We start from the raw sequence: 20386 nt of genomic DNA on the forward strand, positions 1-20386 counted from the left end.
AAATGACCCAAGAGGTTGTATACAACGTTAGACCGTTGAAGATACATAATGTCCTCTTTAGAAGGATGTTACAAAGGGCAGTACAGAGTAATCATGTGTGTCTTTTCGCATGTTTCATCTAAATTAAACAAATAATCGAGAACTGAGCCACTGTAGACCTATAACTTTGATGGAACATTATCTCCATCTAGAACATCATAAACCTCAGATTCAAATCTGGCTATGTATGGAACCACATATTCATCCATATAAGGCAAAACTTGTACTGCAAAAAATCCACCAATCCCATTTTCAAAATCAATCCAATACAGCAAATTGGCCAACCCACCCCAATACAATGTTCCCTTGGGTCTTCCGCTTGGAAGCTTGTTAGAGTTGTAGGCATTTCCAGTAAGTGTCCATCCATCTTGCTGTTTGCCAGGAGCATCATCATCATCAACGAGATTATGAGCCAATCCAATAAACTCCAATTCAACCTCTTCAGGTAAATGATTCCTAATAGCATACTCAACAGTCTTTTGAGACAAGATCCTTGTATTACCGTCTGGACTGTATCCATAATTCAACCAAACACGTATAAACTTCAAGTAATCTCCAACAGTACCTGAACACCCTTGGCCTCCCATATCCAAATGAGGATCCAACGGTAAACCAAACTTCTCTTGTAACTTTAAATTTCCATCTTGCTTCCTATAGTGAACACGATTCATATTATCATAAGTCCTGGGATGAAATGTACATGAACCCATCCCCACACGGTCAAAAATCTCCTCTTTCAAAAACTCACCCAACTTCTTTCCAGCAATCTTTTCCATAACAAACCCCAACCAATCAATACTATGACCATACATCCAGCCTGTTCCCGGTTCAAACACCAATGGTGTCTTTTTCAAGAAAAATTCGATAGTAGGATTTGAAGCATCCAATCTTGGTTTTGCTTTAGTAATCAATGCAAAATAATCAGGATGGATGAAACCATATGAGAAACCAGCTGTATGTGTCATCAAGTGTCTTGCTGTTACTTGAGTCTTGGGTGATTGCAATGGCTTTTTAAGTTCACCAGTCTTTTTATCAACAATTTCGGGTTCAAGTACCCCAATTGTCGAGATCTCAGGAAAGTACTTTGACACTGGTGCATCCAAGTCCAACAAGCCCCTTTCATACAAGATCAAAGCTCCCATAACCGTCATTGATTTAGTACATGAAAACATGGCATATAAATGATCATTAGTCGAAGGTTCCTTTGTATTGAGATTAGTGACCCCTTTAGTATTGAGGTAGACTGTCTTGTCCTTTTCTGTTACACCAATGGTACATGCTGGTGCAACAAGAGGTGGCTCTGCGTCTGGGTTTAAAGTTGTCACCTCGGTGAGTACCCCATCAAGGCGTCCTTGCAACTTGTTAATATTGCTTTTGGAGAATGTCATATTGAAGCTAGGTGCTGATTAGGAAAGTGGTTGTTTTGTGGGGATAACGTGAATGTAATTATATATATGGGGTTGCTGATATTAAATAGCCGGAATTAAACTTTTCATGTGCATTATATGAAGTCCCCACATTTGGCGGATTTAAAAAAATAATATTTAGATTTTGCAATAACTGCGCTACCTATAGGGATCCCAAAACTACTTTGGCCCAGTTCTGCCTCACGTATGGACATCAATAGCAGTAGTTGGGCTAAGTACAGCAAGAGTGGGATATTGACAGTTTTATATCGTGTTAAGTAGTTGAGTGTTTTTTCATATTTTGTGTAAATTCATACGTTAAACTTTCTCTTTAAGCCTAATTGTTCTCTTTTTATTTTACTTTTTTTGCAGCTACAGAATAACAAACTAATCTTTCACCAAACCGACTACACGAAAAGAAAATAGATTGCCACTACACTCTCGCCACCACTAACTAATATGCTTCAACATATGCCGAAAATGTCACCGTTGTATCTCATTACCCTTTTGCTAGGCGCACTACGTCTCATTCTGGCAAACGTACATCCAATCACAATTCATGGCCACTACTTTGTCAATGGTGTGACTAAAGAACCAGTATGTGTGGCAACAACAACAAGCTAACTACCTTGTATCATTGACTATATACTAACTATTTATTTCTAGTTCTATATAAAGGGAATAGACTACCAACCAGGAGGTTCATCGGCAGTTTCCAAAATCAAGGATCCACTTTCTGATCCTGTCCAATGTGCAAGAGACATTATATTATTTCAGGAATTAGGAATCAACGTATGTACAACACAAGGCACAACTAAATGAAGTATTCCCCATACTAACAACTTTACCAGACCATCAGAATCTATTCAGTCAACCCAGACTTGAACCACGACAAATGCATGACAATGCTAGCTTCAGCTGGGATATACTTAGTCCTAGATGTCAACTCACCATTGCCCAACCACCACTTGAACAGATATGAGCCATGGACCAGTTACAATTTGTTTTACCTTGAAAATGTGTTTAAAATTGTTCATCAATTTTCATTTTACAACAACACATTGGGGTTTCTTGCGGGGAATGAAGTTATCAATGATCCTATATCAGCATCTGTTTCAGCACCATACATCAAAGCAGTTGTGAGGGACATCAAGAGCTACATTAACAAAAATTCACCTCGACCTATCCCTGTTGGTTACTCTGCTGCTGATGATTTGAATTATCGAATTCCACTTGCCAAGTATCTTGAATGCGCCGATAACAATTTGATGGAAAGTGTTGATTTCTATGGAGTAAATTCATACCAGTGGTGTGGTGATCAAACGTTTTACAGCAGTGGGTACAACATTTTGGTCAACGATTACAAAGGATATAGTAAACCTGTGTTTTTTTCCGAATATGGGTGCAACGAAGTATTGCCACGAAACTTTGATGAAGTTCCTGTATTATATACAAATGATATGATTGATGTTTTCAATGGTGGATTAGTTTATGAATTTACCCAAGAAGCAAACAACTATGGGTTGGTGGAAATATTACCCAATGGTGATGTCAAGTTATTAAGGGACTTTTTGCAATTGAAACATAAATTTGACTCTATTCCAGAATTGGATTACAGTTTTATTGTTGAAGCAATGAAGGAAAATGCAAAGGAAATTCAATTACGCATCAAACAATCTCAGTCAACTGTTCCTAGATGCGAGGAGCTGTATCCTAATTTAGACATTTCCAAAGGCATTCCTGATACAATTGTGGATATCATGATTGACACTGGTGTTCATGCTGAGCGTGGAAAATTTGTGCATTTGGACAAGAGTGAATTGCAAACAAATAACGTTTTCTTTCAACCGAATGGGGAAGTGTTGCACACAGTTTATGAAATTGACGTGGTGGTTGATTTCGAGATTGATGAAGATATACATAACAAGCAGCGGCAACAAAGAAGTAGTACGCACAATCCATATCAAGCAAAAGGTGAGCAACACACTGATACTCCTCAAGAGATGTTGCCACAGAAACACCCAGAGGAAAAGCATCTGAGTCTTCCACAACAGAATGGTGAAAGCGAAGACAGTGGAATTGAAAACAACGAAATCAAACCCAACGTTATTGTAGAGACTTTTCATAAAGTAAGTGACTCAGTGAAGAACTTCTGGTCAAGTATATTTACCTAGAAAGACTGGGACCCAGTTTATATCAGGCTTTAGAAAGCATAAGAATTGATTGTTTATTGATGTCTTCCTTCCTCTAATCGTATTTTGAAACGGTATAGAGGTCGACTGAGTTATGCAGTTGTATTTTCAATTTGTTATCCTGTATCTCCAACTGTTTTAGGAATATTTCCCACTCTTGAGAAGTCAAAGTTTCAATCAACTTATCCAGCTGTTGCTTTTTGAATCCACACTTCTTGCAAGTGTTTACCCTCACTGGCGTTTTCTTCAACACTATAATCAAACTGGGTACAAATGATACATATTTCATAAAAGTCTCAAAGTTGTTAGTTGGTGGCTCTATCCAAGAATCAACTTCCTCGTGCAAATCATCATGCTTAAGGTAGTTGAACAAATCAAAATTCTTCAACACAAGGGTCTTCAAATTTGCATAATTACCCCCTCCACAGCATAGTAGTTTGAAAAATGGGTTGAATTTGGTAAAGTTAAACTCACCATTCAGATAAAAGACACTTGAATTCAAGTCAAGTATCAACGTGTTTAGTTTGTTGTTTAGCTTCACCAAGTCAATCAAGGAAAGTTGCATTGAACTTGAAAGGCCCTGCAATCCCAAGACTGATACATCCTTGAACAATGGACTTGGTGACTTGATCTTCTTTACTGAATACGAACACGTTTGTAGGACCAACTTCTCAACTTTAATATCAACATTTATTGGCTGATCAATGATGAAATCAATCAAGTGCAACTCTGCGATGGATTCAAAGTATTCGCAGAATAACGACAAGTGTATATCTTTCAATGGAATAGACCATCCTGATTGGGGTCTTAAAACCAACTTGTCAAGACACCTCTTTCTCTTTGGTGCCTTCCGTTTGAATAAACTCGTGGACCCTTTTTGTTTTAACTCCAAAGGAAACGCAAATTCGGGCGCTATTTCAACAAATTGTACGCTTTTCAACCCATAAGCATGACTGAACAAGCTCTTTAAGTTAGATATAAACTCGGCATAGCTTAATGTATCTTTAGTTCGACTGTTTGACTCAACTGCATAACTTCCAGCAATATTGATGCTTTGATTTGACGATTTCTTGATTTGAGGATTGACAAAAGTGACATGTTCAAGGTAGTTGATCTTATTACTTATTTCCCCAATTAAATGTTGATTAGCAAATTTGAAAAACTCCAGTGATGTCTTGAACTTAATATCTCGATATATGAAATATTTGCAAATGATTTGGTAAAAGTTTCGACAAGTTCGGGCCATCGGTAGCAACAGATGACCGCCGTCATGCAAAGATCCAAATATTCGTAGTAGTATTTCCATAGGCAACGAGTGTAGATGTAGAGTTGGATAATTGATGGCCTCTTTTTTATTAGGGAACCTATTGTTCAGCTTGCGTCCTATTAGTTGGTACTTTCTCATTGTAGTTATCTGGTGGTGGAGATAATGGTTTCTTGTAAAATTGTGGTGATAAGAAATGACTTTCAGCCGTATGGTGAGAGAGATGCTGTCCTTTTTTGTTCGGAAATTTGTTTATCGCGTGCGGATTAGTGTCTACGACAAGCCCAAAACCTCCGGCTCCGGCCCCACTCACATTCGCAGTAAAATTTACGACTAGAAACAGACTCCATTACAGGCATACACTCTCCTATATACACTCTCACTGGCAGATACTCCTAGTGCATCTTATTTTTCATCTCATCGTATGCTCGTCTCAACTGAACATACCCCAAGTGTATTTTCCCAATAAAATGGTCCGCCAACCGTCTATCATTATCCAATCGAGACAAATATGCACCACAACCATCACAAACTTGCAACTTTTGTTGCGAAGTTTGTCCCACATTTTCAATTACATTTCTTGCTTGCTTACTGGCAGTATCTCTTTCCTTTGACTTTTGATTCAACTTGATTGATAAGTCAATGATTTTCAAAATTTGATCATCATCCTGATTTAGCTTAATCAAGTAATTGAGTTCTTGAATCATCAAACCAATCTCAACATCCAACTCATCCAATTCCTTCGTAACCTGTGCAATCTTTTCTTTCTCCTCTGGTGTATGTTCTAACCTCTTTTGTGCCACCGATATCGTTCGATCAAGATCTCGAATGTATTTTTGAAGAATGTCGAAATACGCAGCCTCCATATCGGGAAACTTTTGACCCAACTTCTTTGTCTTGTATTCATATTCTAGTTTATGTTTCTGGAGATGTAGGTTGGGACATTTCCCCAAATCAGATTTGGTCCCTACGAATAAATCATGTGGGCAAATACCCACTACAAATGCCTTGCACACTTGTGGAGACGTCATATCCGGGTCACGGTACCGTCGAATAGACAGCAGTTGCCTCCCCATTAGCTGCTCTATCTGTCTTCTCTGTTCTTCCGCCATTGTTTGAATTGTAAGTGATACGTTGTATATTCATCGCACGGTTTAGTTTTTTTTTTTTTGCAGATTTCAGACCGCTTGTATTCCACAGACTATATGATGATTTTATACACAAGAGAGTTTTAATTCTAATCCTGTTTGTCTACCTTCTTCTCGACTTCAGCATCAAAGCCTTCAGGCTTGAGATCACCAGATCCAATCTTCTCCTTAGACACGTAACCTAATGCACTCAATCTTTCTGGTAAAATTGGGTGGGAATAATGGAATGACGAGTACAACCAATCAGCATTCATACTAGATAAGTTTTTGTTGGACAATTTGATCAAAGATCTACTCAATTGCTCTGAATATCCACAATCGTATGCGTACTTGTCAGCATCATACTCGTGCTTTCTAGAAACCAAGTTTTGAACAAATGTCAAAACACATTCCAATGGTTGTAAAATGTCACCAAAAAGCATAAGACCAATCAAGATTGGTTGCTGGTTGTAGAATCCAAACGAAGTGTACAATGACCTGTTGTTTACAAATGCTGAAAACAAGGAAAAGATTATGAAAAAGTGGCCCTGCTGCATAGCAAGCATCTTTGGGATATGGTTTAACCTCCAATGGCCAATTTCGTGTGCCAAAACTGCAACAGTCTCTTCAGTAGTATTGTGCTCAATCAAGGTATCAAACAAGACAATTTGTTTGCTCCATGGCAAACCAGTGAAGTAAGCATTTGAATGAGAAGAGCGTTCGGATCCATCAATAACTTGCAATTTCTGTAATGGGAACTTTTGTGAAGAAGCCAACTTTTCAATAGCAGTCTTTAACTCACCATCTTCCAAAGGAGTAAACTTGTTAAACAAAGGCATAATCAAACTAGGAACAATTGTCATTGCAACCAAATTAACAAACAAAAAGAATCCCATCAAGTAGAAAATGAATGCGTTGCCGAAATGGTCAATAATCTTTAACACACCAGCAATTACAGGTGATCCCAAAACAAGAGTGAGCCCAATACCTTTTAATTTGTCAGAAATCCATAATCCAATAGTCTGCTTATTGAAGCCGTACTTCTCTTCCAAAACAAAGTTACTATAATAACTCAATGGTAAACCAACAACAGTACTAATCACCAGCATATTAAACACGAAAAGAATTGATTGAGTAATAACTCCACCCATAAACTTTGGCAAAACGAAACTAATTGCATTCATAATAGCACCACTTTTAACCCAAAGCTTAGGTAAAAAGTCAAAATGTATAGTAGCCAAATTTTGCAACAAACCAAAAGTAGATGAAAAAATGGAGAATTTTGCTTTTGAACGGGAATACTGCTGAGACTTATCGAAAGTAGCTTGGTCCACTTCAGCTTTGATTGATGCTGGAGGTGACTTGTTCTTTAAAACTTGGTATTGTCTATAATCGAGATACGTTTCAAACACATATTGACCAATTGTAAATCCTGCAATGATCAACTTCCAATCGATCTTAGGGTTGTCTAAAAATGACAATGTCTGGATGAGTTAGTATTTGGTAAGAAGCTGAACGCATTGCTTAACATACATCTACTATTGAAATCATGATTTTTTTTTGTATAGAAACTCGAGTGTGTTGATGTAAGTAGTGAATTTTTCGTCAAAAGATTTTTACCGTGTTCAAAACGCTTTTCTTTAATGCCGTACAAACCAACACTTTCTCTCTCTTTACCCTTCTCTATTCTACAGCCTAGCTATTCTTTAAAACATTTTATTTCAAATTTTTTGCTAATCAAAAAGTCTAAAACCTTCGTAGATATGAATATATATATGAGCTATATTTTTTAACCTACTGATGCACTTATTTAGCTTCAGAAGCCATCTTTTCAGCCTTGGCAACAGCATCTTCGATACCACCAACCATATAGAAAGCATTTTCTGGCAAGTTATCGTACTTACCGTCCAAGACTTCCTTGAATGACTTGACAGTTTCAGACAATCTGACTAATTTACCTGGAATACCAGTGAAAACTTCAGCAACAGCGAATGGTTGAGACAAGAATCTTTGAATCTTACGAGCTCTCTCGACAGTCAATTTATCTTGTTCCGACAATTCATCCATACCCAAGATAGCAATAATATCTTGTAAGGACTTGTAAGCTTGCAAGGTTTGTTGAACACCAGTGGCAACATCATAATGTTCTTGACCGACAACAGCGGCATCCAACAATCTTGATTTAGAATCCAATGGATCGACAGCTGGGTAGATACCCAATTCGGAAATACCTCTAGACAACACAGTGGTGGCATCCAAGTGAGCGAAGGTGGTAGCTGGAGCAGGATCGGTTAAATCATCAGCTGGCACGTAAACGGCTTGGACTGAGGTAACTGAACCCTTCTTGGTGGTGGTAATACGTTCTTGCAAAAGACCCATATCAGTAGCCAAGGTTGGTTGATAACCGACAGCGGATGGAATACGACCCAACAAAGCTGACACTTCTGAACCAGCTTGGGTGAATCTGAAAATGTTGTCAATGAACAACAACACATCTTGACCTTCTTCATCTCTGAAATATTCAGCAATGGTCAAACCGGTCAAAGCAACTCTAGCTCTAGCTCCAGGTGGTTCGTTCATTTGACCGAAAACCAAAGCGACCTTTGAGTCACCTTCCAAGTTGATAACACCAGTTTCCTTCATTTCACGGTACAAATCGTTACCTTCTCTGGTTCTTTCACCGACACCAGTGAAAACTGAGAAACCACCATGTGCCTTAGCAATGTTGTTAATCAATTCTTGGATAAAGACGGTCTTACCGACACCGGCACCACCGAACAAACCAATCTTACCACCTCTGGCGTATGGGGCCAACAAATCGACAACCTTGATACCGGTTTCCAAAACTTCAGCGGCAGTAGATTGTTCAATGAATGAAGGTGGTTCAGCGTGAATTGGGTTTCTCTTCTTACATTCAATTGGACCTCTTTCATCAATTGGGTCACCAGTAACATTGATGATTCTACCCAAAGTACCTCTACCAACTGGGACAGAGATTGGGGCACCAGTATCAGTGACGGAAGTACCTCTAACCAAACCTTCAGTACCATCCATAGCAATAGCTCTGACGGTGTTTTCTCCCAAATGTTGAGCGACTTCCAAGACCAAGTCTTGTTTACCGTTCTTCAAGGTCAAGGCATTCAAAATAGCTGGCAAGTTACCTTCTTCGAATTGGACATCAACGACGGCACCAATAACAGCTCTAAAATTTTTGTTAGTATTAGGACATGAAGATAATAAATGTCGATTCAATTCAAAGTTGTGTTGGGAAATTTTTCACGGACGTGTACCAAGGACAAAAAAAAAATTCTCGTCCAATGAGGGCGACGAATCAAAGTAGCTTGGTCCGTGGAAACTCCAATTGGGAAAGAGAAGTAGCGAGGCCATTGGTGATGGGATAGGGGAGAGCCATCACCAATTCCATCTGCACGTCGGTGAACTCAAACTCTCTCCACGCCATACTCCAGAATATGATCTGGGTAATTGCTCCATAGGCTCTCTTCACCACGACAATCAATCGCCAATGGTCTTCCCCATAACACTCAATTGGTTCATCTGTAGCAATGATAGCCAATTGCTTAATTGAATTGACTTTCTAAAACGTGAAAAGTTAAAAAAAGAAAAAAAAAAACATACCTGACTTTACCATCAGCAGCTTTGGCAGCAGTAGCTAAAGATCTGGTGGATGATCTGGCTGCTTGCACAGCAGTACGTGAAGTAGCATTAAATAATCTTGGCAACACCATCGTTATACTTTAAAACAACTTTGGTTATTTGATGGTTAATGCTTATTTCAAATAATCGTTACTAAAGAGTGAAAATATGAAAAAGGGAAAAAAAAATTCGTTGAACGCTTTAAAGTCGTTGATAATTTTTTTTTTCTCTCTCTTTCTCTCACACACACTCAGTCTCACTCTCACTCTCTACATTCGGTGCGCACTAATAATTTGAAAATTAAATTTTATTGGGTGGTTCATAGCATTTGCGCTACCGTTTCCATAACACCAATAAAAAATCTTTTTAACCACACATTGACCAATAATAACATCGGATTCTAGTAGTGTACTAAAGGACAGAAAATTAAAAATTAATCGCCGAGGGTAACTACAAAATTCGGCCGGCTACCAAATGCTTTTTTTTTTTTGCAACAAGCAAACTGTTTATTAAAACTATACAACTTGTAAGGACTTTACATTGACCTTTGCTTCATCAATTATTTGCTTCAATTGTTGCGGGTAGGATTGGTAGATAACCTTAGTGGCATCTGGAACTTGTGCAAAGTCAAAGGTACACTTCAAGCAGAATCTTTTAGACTCAGTGCTCTTTTTCTTTTTATGGTTTGACCTTTTCATTCCATGAGAAACCTCCCTTGTATGCGGTCTTTCCTCTTTCTTTTGATATTGTTGCTCTTCCAATGATAATAGTCTCTTTGATTTTCGCCTTTTTGACTCAGACTCCTCCTCAGGCTCACAAGATCTCTTCCTTGCTTCTGAAATCAACTCATCAAATTCATCCATCATGCAAGAAGTTTTGGCAACAGATTGTAGTTGTTTAGAGCTGGTAGACTCCGATATGGTGTTTGCATTTTCACGTGAAGAAGTCTTGACGATAACTTCCTGAGGAGAAATTTCCGGGGTCGGAAGTTGTTGGTGTGCACCTATCACATCTTCCACCTTGACTATGCCAACAAGGGTGACACTCTCATCAAACGAGCTAACTTCACAATACTGATACCCCAAATGTGTTTTACAATTTGTGCACAAGTCCTCCTCTTCATCATCAACCTCACCCTTTTGCTCTAAATCAAATCTTCGTTTCTTGTATGTCTTTGGCCTGTATTCAATTTCCATGTTGGCGAGCTTCGCATCATTCAAGAGAGCCTGTTGCTCACTTAAAAACCTCTCGAGTACATCAATACTTCTTCTTGCCAAATCGGCATTTCCACTCTTTGGATGACGATTGTAATCTCTCAAAATGTTCTCGACAAGCTCATAGTAGTTGAATACATCTTCCTTCTTGATTGGCCGGTAATCGATAATTGATCGTTCGCCAAACTCCAACCAATCATTCATGGCGAAATTGACAGCCTCATTGAAATTGAATCCACTATTGAATCCCGCATGGTAAACTTTGGGATATGTAATGACAAACTCTCTAGGACCCTGATCAGCATAAACGCACGGTATCCCATTTCGTACTAGCTCCGCTGGGTTGATTAAGGTAACTAATTGATGTAGTAGATCTGGTTGCTTTTTGAACAAGTCAGGGGCGGATCTTTTCATCAAGCTCTCAAACTGATCTGCATAGGACGAGGGTATGCCATACCATTTCTTAGTGGCTCCAAAGTGACAGTAGTTAGCTGATAGTGTGTAATGATCTTCAACATGCCAACAGAAAGTCGAAAGAAGTGAACCAATGTATATCCATGGCACAGTCATACCCGATATTGACGTGTTGATGTAGTTTAGTAGTGAGCCTTTGGCAAATGGCAATTTCGTAAGATTATATGGATGATTAATATAGAACCTGTTTTCGGCATTTGCTAAATCGAGACCTGGCGTGTTGGCCATTGGAAATCCACTTATTTCACCTGGTTTCAAATTATGTATATCTGCGCCATAGAGCACTTCCAAATCTGATTTTTCAATATCAACAAAAGACCAAAATTTCCGTTCTAGCTCATCCAAGGATGGCTTTATGCCACCATTGTACTCCTGGGCAAATTTTTCCTCAAAGTCTTTGCACATTTGATAAAACTCAGGTATAGTGTACTTGATCTCAGGATGTTCTTCAAATCCATAGTCTCCAGTGCCAATGAGGCATTTGTCGCAATACCAATTTGTAGCAGGAATTTGGCTTAAAGGTGGGTTCAAGCACTTCATGTGAAAAGCATGGTCGCAGTTATCACAAAGTAGAGTCTCTTGTGGATCATCATTGTCTCCACATATGACACAATTTTCCGACTCGCTGTCTGATTCACTATCTGGAAACTCGGCTGTTTTGTTGCATTTCAAAAAATTTGCATAATGTTTGATGGATGCATTGTATTCCATTTCAATCACTCGTGATTTCAGTTCAACCCCAAACACTTTATTCACCTCATGCCACTTTGACTTATCCATAACTTGAAAGCCACCTAATTTCTCCACTAGAACATACAAGTCGTAATAATAAATTTTTTGACCATCAATTTTGAAACTTAGCTTCAACAACCGCTTTCTTCTCATATTCAAGAACCTATTGATGCTTTCCCTGAAAAACTTTCTTGATCTAGTAGTGATTCCCAAGTCACTAATCACCTGTTGTCTCACGTGAAACTTGAAAGAAGCTGAAATTTGAAAACTAGGTTTCCAGTTCTCTGGAGGGACAATTTTGACAATTCCATACTTTTTACCCAATTCCGATATAGGGCCACTCGATAAATACCCAATAGGGTCCATAAACTCTTCCTCAGAAGGACGTAAAGTAGGACACGGAGTCAATAGATTTTTATCAAATTTCGTCATATTGCGTCTGTTGAAAGTTAGCAATATTGGTATTAATCAAACCGGACGGACCAAGCGACAATGAATTTCCAGCAATATAGGTGTCTTTGTATAAAAAAATTTGTGTGTTTAGAAACCTGCTCCTTTTGTAAAAGACTGTCCGATTTTTGCAACGTCTTTTTGGATAACACCATTTTTTTTTTTTTTTTTCTATTCTCTCTCTTCTCCTTCAACTTTGTTCAACTCTTTCCTTGCTATGAAATATGAGAACAAAAGATTTACAATTGGACTACCTGTAATATATTATGGTATACAGCTCTAGCAAGGGGCAGCTCACTACTGGTTCTCTATTCTAGAGCTTTAACTAGCTTCCCTTTGCTCTTTGTGTGGTGTGTAGTGTAGTTCAGAATCAACTGATTCTATTCAATTTCCACTTAGAGTTCCCAAACGGAAAGATCAAACGAAAATCAAAGAAAGCGGGATATCAAAAAAAAAGACAAAGACAAAGAAAACAAAGAAAACAAAAGAAAGAGTTACACTTTTGTGTATGCAAAATCTGAAAAGTTTGTTGGAATAATTTTCAAACCCAGCTTAAGATTACTATAAAAAGGCATCAATCTGCTCACAATTACCATAGCCCACTTGAAGTATTCAATATATCTACAATGAAAGACTATACGATTACTGTTTTAGGATGCGGTGTGATGGGCTCTGCTATCACTTCAGCAATCTTGAATTCAAAATTTGAACCGTATCCAAAGAAGATGATTCTTTGCACGGCCGAACCAGAGGCGTTATCAAAGCAGTTTGGAGACGAACCAATTGTTCAATTATCTTCAGGTGTGGAGGACAATGTCAAAGCTGTGAAGGAAGCTGATGTTATTATTTTGGGTCTTAAGCCATTTATGTACGAGGAGGTGTACGAACAAGTTAAAAAGTCACTTTCTGGTGATCAGCTCGTGATCTCATTGATGGCAGGTGTTACTATCAAAGAGTTGTCTATTTTTTCCAAATACATTGCTAAGGTTATGACAAACACTCCTGCTAGATATGGATGCGGAACTGCAGCAATCTCATTTGCACCTGATGTTACCAAAGAGCAACAAGAGCTTGTTCATAAATTGATTGAGCCAATTGGATTGACCGTAAACATTCCAGAAAAGAATATGGACATTGCTACCTCATTAATTGGATCCGGCCCAGCATTTTGCTTATTAATGATGGAATCAATGATTGACGGTGCTGTAAGAATGGGTATGTCATACGATGTGGCTAGAATCTCTGCCGCTAAAGTCATGGAAGGAACAGCAAAGATGTTGATTGAAACCGGCGACCACCCAGCTGCATTAAAGAGCAAAGTCTGTACTCCTGGAGGAACAACCATTGGAGGTTTGTTAAAGATGGAGGATGGCGCATTGAGGAGCACAATTGCTAGAGGTATAGAAGAAGCAGCAAACATTTCGGCATCATTTGCAAAAAAGTAGGGAAACTGTATGCCATTTTTTTAATCTATATACATTATTCTATTTAAGATCCTTGTTTTGGAACATGTAGGCACCAGTTAAAGTAGCCAACTCTTCTTGAATCAATCCAGTTTCTGTTGAATCCAAGAAATTTTTCAACTTGGCTCCATGTTCTCGTACTTCTTTGTCAGCTAAAATTTTCATCATTTGGGTAATGGATGGTTTTCCTGATGCTAAGAGACCCTTTTGACTCAACAACTCTTTGAACTCGACGGTTAATTGCATCAACTCGGGGTTCTCTGACAAGATCTTCTTGACTTTGTTAAATGCTTGCTCTTGCTGTTCAGGCGATGGAGCTTTGTCAAAAAAAAGCTTAGCTGTGGTGTTGCTGAAAGATCTTCTGTTGGCATTAGCCGCAACGTAAGCAAATGGTCTAACTCTAGCACTGGTTCTAAACATTCTTGCTGTGGTATCTTAGTCTCTTTAAATGTTTTCAAAGTAAAGAAGGGCAAATTGGAATCTAACATATTCTGTTCCTTTTTACACGACCCATTTTGCATGAAAAATTTCAACAACAAACAACAACACCTCAAAAACGAACAACAAGACGTCGCATTGAAAAAAAATAACCGAAACAAAAGTCGTTCGATAAAACACAACTGCTCAATCCATCTCATCAACATGTCTCACGAAGGTCAAGAAGAATTGTTAGACTATTCTGACTCCGAAGAAATTGCCGTCCCATCAACCACCCAAGCTGGTGCTGATGGTGAGGCCACCAATGACAAAGAAGCTGATAAAAAAGGTTCTTATGTTGGTATTCACGCCACCGGTTTCAGAGACTTCTTATTGAAGCCTGAATTGTTGAGAGCTATTGGAGACTGTGGTTTTGAACATCCATCAGAAGGTTTGTAAGAAGATTGAAATGACTAGATTGTTCTTTTGATGGAACTATTGCCAAGTGAGGGCGCAGCCCTGCAATCGCATTTGAGATAATGTGAGATACATTTTCCGACTGTCCCTTAACTATTGAGGTTCCACGGAGGCTGTCTAAGCACACGAGGTTACAAATCGTCCCTAGCATGTCTCATAGTCCATCTCAAGAACGTCTTCTCAAAACACAAGGAAAAATTCAACTAACATTAAATTCAAGTTCAACAAGTTTGTATCCCTCAATCGATTTTGGGTACCGATGTTTTATGTCAAGCCAAGTCTGGTTTGGGTAAGACTGCCGTTTTTGTTTTGTCCACTTTACAGCAATTAGATCCGGTACCAGGTGAAATTTCCACTTTGGTCATCTGTCACACTAGAGAATTGGCTTATCAAATTAAAAATGAATACGCTAGATTCTCCAAGTATATGCCAGATGTTAAAACTGAAGTTTTCTACGGAGGTACTCCAATCAAGAGAGATATTGAAAAATTGAAAAACAAGGATACTTGTCCACACATTGTTGTTGCTACTCCAGGTAGATTGCACGCTTTGGTTCAAGACAAGGCTATCAGATTAAACAATGTCAAGTCGTTTGTCATTGATGAGTGTGACAAGGTTTTGGAAGCCATTGATATGAGAAGAGATGTTCAAGATATCTTCCGTGCCACCCCACATCAAAAACAAGTTATGATGTTTTCAGCTACCTTGTCTCAAGATATTCGTCCAGTTTGTAAGAAATTCATGCAAAACCCATTGGAAATTTATGTTGATGATGAAGCCAAGTTGACCTTGCATGGTTTGCAACAATACTACATCAAGTTGGAAGAAAAGGAAAAAAATAGGAAATTGTCTGATTTGTTGGATTCCTTGGAGTTTAACCAAGTTATTATTTTTGTCAAATCTACTCAAAGAGCAAATGAATTGAACAAGTTGTTGTGTGCTTGTAACTTCCCATCAATTGCTGTACACTCTGGTATTCCACAAGAGGAGAGAATTGAAAGATACAGATCTTTCAAAGAGTTCAACAAGAGAATCTGTGTTTCCACTGATGTCTTTGGTAGAGGTATTGATATTGAAAGAATCAACTTGGCTATCAACTATGACTTGCCAAATGAAGCAGATCAATATTTGCACAGAGTTGGTAGAGCTGGTAGATTTGGTACCAAAGGTTTAGGTATCTCTTTTGTTTCTTCAAAAGAGGATGAAGAAGTTTTGGAAAAGATCCAAAGTAGATTTGATGTTAAGATCACCGAGTTCCCAGAGGAGGGTGTTGATCCATCAACTTATATGAACACATAAATATCCTTCTTTATATATATTTTGTATACTGATAAAAATTTTTAAAAAGTTTGTTTTCATACACACAATATGCTTCTCTTATCCCACAGATCGACATGTTTGATCAATCAATCTGTATACATCTCTCAAGTCCTCCTTTGGAATCAAGAACCACTCCACATGGACATTGTAATTATTCTGTAAGGGCACTTTCTCCTTATGCTTATTTTTTATTAATTCATCATCTGGTACGCACCCACTACAATAGACATCACCTTTACCATACTTTTTCCGCAACTGTTTATGAATCATACTTTCAACAACACTGACGTTTTCCTCGCAATAGAAACCATCCTTCTTGAACCGACTCAATCTCATTCCCGTATCGTCATCATCATCAATACTTAAACATAGGAACTTTTGCCACCAATGTAAACGATGCTTGACTAAATGTTCATTATGAGGTCCTAAGTTGACAAGTTCGTGTTTACATTTATTTTCCCATTGCTTGATACGAACATTTGGTAATTGAGTGGTCATGCCAACCTTGATTAAGATGTAAGGTGAGCTTCGGCTTTTAAACTTGATCCATTTGTCTTTATTTCGAGTTGATGTGTTGGGGATGTTCTTCACTTTGAAGGTCCAGCCTTTAGGTGGGTTAAGGAAATTCTGCATCGTGTAGACATAAATATACCCTTTTCCTCCTTTTTGTTTCACATACGTAGGCTTGTTGTCGCTAAATGTGTTATAATCGTGTACTATGTGATTTGCTGGTGGTGGTCGACCGCCACTGAACCGATGACTCGATTGTGCATCGCGTTTCGATTGATCGCTATCAAATTGGCCAGGAATGATGTACTGTTCACGCACCGGGCGTTTCACTCCCACCATCTTGTGTGGACTTTCTTTATTACCCAGCTTCCGTCTAGGTGACTCGTCAATCCTTTGTTTTCTATACTGATCATGTTTTGCCAATGTGCTGCCTTGAGATACGTGATATGAACAATAGCCACGATCAACTTTAACTGTTCGTTTGCAACGTTGTCCCTTTTGGGTTATTCCACTACACTGATACACCTGTTTCATATGATTGTTGTAAAGGTCAAGGTAATAATATATTTTGGTATTTTGAAGGTGGCAATTGACATGATTTTTGGGATCTTCTACGTTCTAACGCAGACCAATCTTTCTAATGTTTACATTTTTCTTTTTTGCCGATCTGTCGTATATTAAATTTTCCTAATTAAGACAAACATTCAACCGACATACTCAACTGCGTCGAAACGAGACAGTGCACGGTTCAAAGACCCTGTAGAGTAAAGTGATGTTTGTAAAGACTATATATGAATAAGCTATACGATTATGAACCTCTTTTTTCGTGATTTGCAAGTAAGTATAATTTTTCGTCACGAATTGGTGCCAAATTTGCAAGAAATTACAAAAAAGGTACAAAAAAGAGGAACAATGCAAAGTAATTGACTCATACGCACATAGACTCTCTAATTCATAATCAAGTGATCTACCCCAATGCTACTCTTTTAATTTAGAAAAGTTTTCTTTCAAGTGGGTTGGTTTTATTATTTGTAAGTATTATACAGAAAACTTTAAGGTATGTCACGTGCAATGATACGAGCTTATTTTACCTTTTTTTTTTAGTTTTGTGTAATTGTTCGTTTTCTTCTTTCTCTTGATTGATTTGAACCACAGTTTCTAAAGACTCATTAATCAACCCACAATTTCATTTTCCAATAAGTTTTGAGTATATATAACACCCAACAATTGTCTTTACTGAAAACAGAATTTCAATCTTTTCTTATCCACTAATCTCCTTCACACCATGCCATCTCATTTTGATACACTTCAATTACACGCTGGTCAACCAGTTGATAAACCATACAATGCTAGAGCACCACCAATTTACGCCACTAGTTCATATGTCTTTAATGACTCCAAACATGGGGCTCAATTATTTGGTTTGGAGACACCAGGATACATCTACTCAAGAATCATGAACCCAACTAATGACGTATTTGAACAAAGAATTGCTGCTCTTGAAGGAGGAATTGGTGCTTTGGCCACATCTTCCGGTCAAGCGGCCCAATTGCTTGCCATTTCCGGATTGGCTCATTCTGGTGATAACTTTATCAGTACCTCATACTTGTATGGTGGTACTTATAACCAATTTAAAGTTGCTTTCAAAAGATTTGGAATTGAGACTAGATTTGTCAATGGTGATAATGTTGATGATTTTGCTAAATTGATTGACGATAAAACCAAAGCAATTTACTTGGAAAGTATTGGAAACCCAAAATACAATGTTCCTGATTTTGAAAAGATTGTCAAGTTGGCCCATGACAATGGAATTCCAGTTGTTGTTGATAACACTTTTGGTGCCGGTGGATTCTTGGTTAACCCAATTAAACACGGAGCTGACATTGTTGTTCATTCAGCTACGAAATGGATTGGTGGTCACGGTACCACCATTGCTGGTGTTGTGGTTGATTCTGGTAAATTCCCATGGACAAAATACCCAGAAAAGTATCCACAATTCTCCAAGCCATCCGAAGGTTACCATGGATTGGTTTTGAACGATGCTTTGAAAGAAAGTGCATACATTGGACACTTGAGAATTGAATTGTTGCGTGACTTGGGCCCAGCTTTGAACCCATTTGGTTCATTCTTGCTCTTGCAAGGGTTGGAAACTTTGAGTTTGAGAGTTGAGAGACAAAGTGAAAATGCATTGAAATTGGCTAAATGGTTGGAACTGAACCCACACGTTGATTCAGTGTCCTATGTTGGTTTGCCTTCTCATGAATCACATGAATTGGCTAAAAAGTATTTCAACAATGATGCTAAATTCTTTGGTGGTGCATTGTCATTCACAGTGAATGAAATTGAATCAGCTTCACCTGACCCATTCCAAGAAGCTTCCCCCAAAGTTGTTGACAATTTGAAGATTGCTTCAAACTTGGCAAATGTTGGTGACTCCAAAACTTTAGTTATTGCACCATATTTCACTACTCATCAACAATTGAGTGAGGAAGAGAAGAAGGCTTCTGGAGTTTCAAAGGGATTGATTAGAGTATCAATTGGTACTGAGTTTATAGACGATATCATTGCCGATTTCGACCAAGCATTTAAAAAAGTTTATGGAAATTAAATAAGCAGGAAGAATATATATATATGAATCAGTTTCATCTGTAGTTGCATGCAATAAGGATACAACATCCTACCATAACTATATTCAAACTTACCCAATAGTCAGTTTGAAACTCAACTTTCCCCATCTCGTATTTCTCCACCAAGTGGCCAATCTCATCCCAAGTGATATATGTCAAAATGTAAATCAAGTTTAAACAAACACCACAAGTTAGCACAGTTCCAAAACGTATTCGTTGTAACAAACTCAACCTTATTCCAAGAAATCCATAAAAAATCAAGTCAAAAACACTAATCACGAATAGTAAAACAGGTAAACACATCCCAGCAATAGCAAGCCATTGAACGAGTTTCCCATACGCATTATACAACTGCAACACACATGGAAACGATGTAGTCACTCGATAAGAGCAAGCTTGATCAATGGCGTTATAGTATAGATTGACAAACTGGTTTTCAATTTCACTATCGCTTGATGTTATGCTACGTAATTGAAACCCCACATCACGTAATAAACATACAACTAAATTCAATCCATCACTGAAATAACATCCCACTTTATTCCCCATTTGATCTTGACGACAATAGCCAAATACATTTAGTTGATAAGTGTTGCCATTATATAGTGTGTCCAACTGTTGCAAGATTGAGTCATTTGCATACTGATTCACAAATGAACTCAAGTCGTTGGATAAGTAAGTGGCAAACTTGAGTGATTGCTGAATCAAGTCTAGTGTATTCTTGGCGAATTCTGAATCGGCTTCGATCTTGATGTCGATAATCTTTGGTCCATTTGGTTTGAGTGGTGTACATGATGCAAATATTGAGCATACTATCCAACAAAAGAATACATCGTAAAAAGTTGCAAAAACTCTCCATATCAATCCATGTAAACGTTCTCTCCTTTGACGAGCAAACTCTACTTTGCTTTGATGGTCCAGTTCATGCATTGTATGAAGTTTAGAGAAAAAGAAGTCTGTCTCCTCTTGGTTGCAAAAAATAAAAAGAGAAGAAGAATGGTAAACACATTAAAATACTCA

The 20386-nt window shown here is 38.1% G+C and overlaps 13 protein-coding genes across 13 annotated transcripts; 4 read left to right on the plus strand and 9 right to left on the minus strand. All coding sequences in view use genetic code 12, as the record gives it.

Moving 5' to 3' along the window:
* Positions 1 to 158: 158 nt before the first annotated feature.
* On the minus strand, positions 159 to 1427 carry I9W82_003518 (uncharacterized protein; the record flags this gene model as incomplete). The annotated part of the gene is made up of 1 exon (XM_067692492.1): positions 159 to 1427. One exon carries the CDS (start codon positions 1425 to 1427, stop codon positions 159 to 161), a length of 1269 nt encoding a protein of 422 aa, XP_067547916.1.
* A 477-nt stretch (positions 1428 to 1904) lies between these two features.
* PHR3 (1,3-beta-glucanosyltransferase) lies at positions 1905 to 3619 on the plus strand (the record flags this gene model as incomplete). Its single annotated transcript, XM_067692493.1, has 3 exons — positions 1905 to 2042; positions 2112 to 2237; positions 2297 to 3619. The coding sequence occupies 3 exons, from the start codon at positions 1905 to 1907 to the stop codon at positions 3617 to 3619; spliced, it is 1587 nt and encodes a 528-aa protein (XP_067547917.1).
* Positions 3620 to 3692: 73 nt separating this feature from the next.
* On the minus strand, positions 3693 to 4943 carry I9W82_003520 (uncharacterized protein; the record flags this gene model as incomplete). Its single annotated transcript, XM_067692495.1, has 1 exon — positions 3693 to 4943. The coding sequence occupies one exon, from the start codon at positions 4941 to 4943 to the stop codon at positions 3693 to 3695; it is 1251 nt and encodes a 416-aa protein (XP_067547918.1).
* Positions 4944 to 5296: 353 nt separating this feature from the next.
* EXM2 (Exm2p) lies at positions 5297 to 6013 on the minus strand (the record flags this gene model as incomplete). Its single annotated transcript, XM_067692496.1, has 1 exon — positions 5297 to 6013. One exon carries the CDS (start codon positions 6011 to 6013, stop codon positions 5297 to 5299), a length of 717 nt encoding a protein of 238 aa, XP_067547919.1.
* A 125-nt stretch (positions 6014 to 6138) lies between these two features.
* On the minus strand, positions 6139 to 7579 carry STE24 (zinc metalloprotease; the record flags this gene model as incomplete). The annotated part of the gene is made up of 2 exons (XM_067692497.1): positions 6139 to 7512; positions 7562 to 7579. The coding sequence occupies 2 exons, from the start codon at positions 7577 to 7579 to the stop codon at positions 6139 to 6141; spliced, it is 1392 nt and encodes a 463-aa protein (XP_067547920.1).
* Positions 7580 to 7834: 255 nt separating this feature from the next.
* On the minus strand, positions 7835 to 9774 carry ATP2 (F1F0 ATP synthase subunit beta; the record flags this gene model as incomplete). Its single annotated transcript, XM_067692498.1, has 2 exons — positions 7835 to 9230; positions 9665 to 9774. The coding sequence occupies 2 exons, from the start codon at positions 9772 to 9774 to the stop codon at positions 7835 to 7837; spliced, it is 1506 nt and encodes a 501-aa protein (XP_067547921.1).
* Positions 9775 to 10197: 423 nt separating this feature from the next.
* On the minus strand, positions 10198 to 12534 carry I9W82_003524 (histone demethylase; the record flags this gene model as incomplete). Its single annotated transcript, XM_067692499.1, has 1 exon — positions 10198 to 12534. One exon carries the CDS (start codon positions 12532 to 12534, stop codon positions 10198 to 10200), a length of 2337 nt encoding a protein of 778 aa, XP_067547922.1.
* Positions 12535 to 13178: 644 nt separating this feature from the next.
* Positions 13179 to 13997, plus strand: PRO3 (pyrroline-5-carboxylate reductase; the record flags this gene model as incomplete). The annotated part of the gene is made up of 1 exon (XM_067692500.1): positions 13179 to 13997. One exon carries the CDS (start codon positions 13179 to 13181, stop codon positions 13995 to 13997), a length of 819 nt encoding a protein of 272 aa, XP_067547923.1.
* Positions 13998 to 14036: 39 nt separating this feature from the next.
* I9W82_003526 (uncharacterized protein) lies at positions 14037 to 14435 on the minus strand (the record flags this gene model as incomplete). Its single annotated transcript, XM_067692501.1, has 1 exon — positions 14037 to 14435. The coding sequence occupies one exon, from the start codon at positions 14433 to 14435 to the stop codon at positions 14037 to 14039; it is 399 nt and encodes a 132-aa protein (XP_067547924.1).
* Positions 14436 to 14657: 222 nt separating this feature from the next.
* Positions 14658 to 16208, plus strand: SUB2 (ATP-dependent RNA helicase; the record flags this gene model as incomplete). The annotated part of the gene is made up of 2 exons (XM_067692502.1): positions 14658 to 14883; positions 15130 to 16208. 2 exons carry the CDS (start codon positions 14658 to 14660, stop codon positions 16206 to 16208), a joined length of 1305 nt encoding a protein of 434 aa, XP_067547925.1.
* A 78-nt stretch (positions 16209 to 16286) lies between these two features.
* Positions 16287 to 17273, minus strand: I9W82_003528 (uncharacterized protein; the record flags this gene model as incomplete). Its single annotated transcript, XM_067692503.1, has 1 exon — positions 16287 to 17273. The coding sequence occupies one exon, from the start codon at positions 17271 to 17273 to the stop codon at positions 16287 to 16289; it is 987 nt and encodes a 328-aa protein (XP_067547926.1).
* A 751-nt stretch (positions 17274 to 18024) lies between these two features.
* On the plus strand, positions 18025 to 19347 carry MET15 (bifunctional cysteine synthase/O-acetylhomoserine aminocarboxypropyltransferase; the record flags this gene model as incomplete). The annotated part of the gene is made up of 1 exon (XM_067692504.1): positions 18025 to 19347. One exon carries the CDS (start codon positions 18025 to 18027, stop codon positions 19345 to 19347), a length of 1323 nt encoding a protein of 440 aa, XP_067547927.1.
* A 34-nt stretch (positions 19348 to 19381) lies between these two features.
* I9W82_003530 (uncharacterized protein) lies at positions 19382 to 20296 on the minus strand (the record flags this gene model as incomplete). The annotated part of the gene is made up of 1 exon (XM_067692506.1): positions 19382 to 20296. The coding sequence occupies one exon, from the start codon at positions 20294 to 20296 to the stop codon at positions 19382 to 19384; it is 915 nt and encodes a 304-aa protein (XP_067547928.1).
* Positions 20297 to 20386: the final 90 nt, after the last annotated feature.

Source organism: Candida metapsilosis, assembly GCF_017655625.1.
Source record: "Candida metapsilosis strain BP57 chromosome Unknown scaffold4, whole genome shotgun sequence".
NCBI lineage: Eukaryota > Fungi > Ascomycota > Pichiomycetes > Serinales > Debaryomycetaceae > Lodderomyces > Lodderomyces metapsilosis.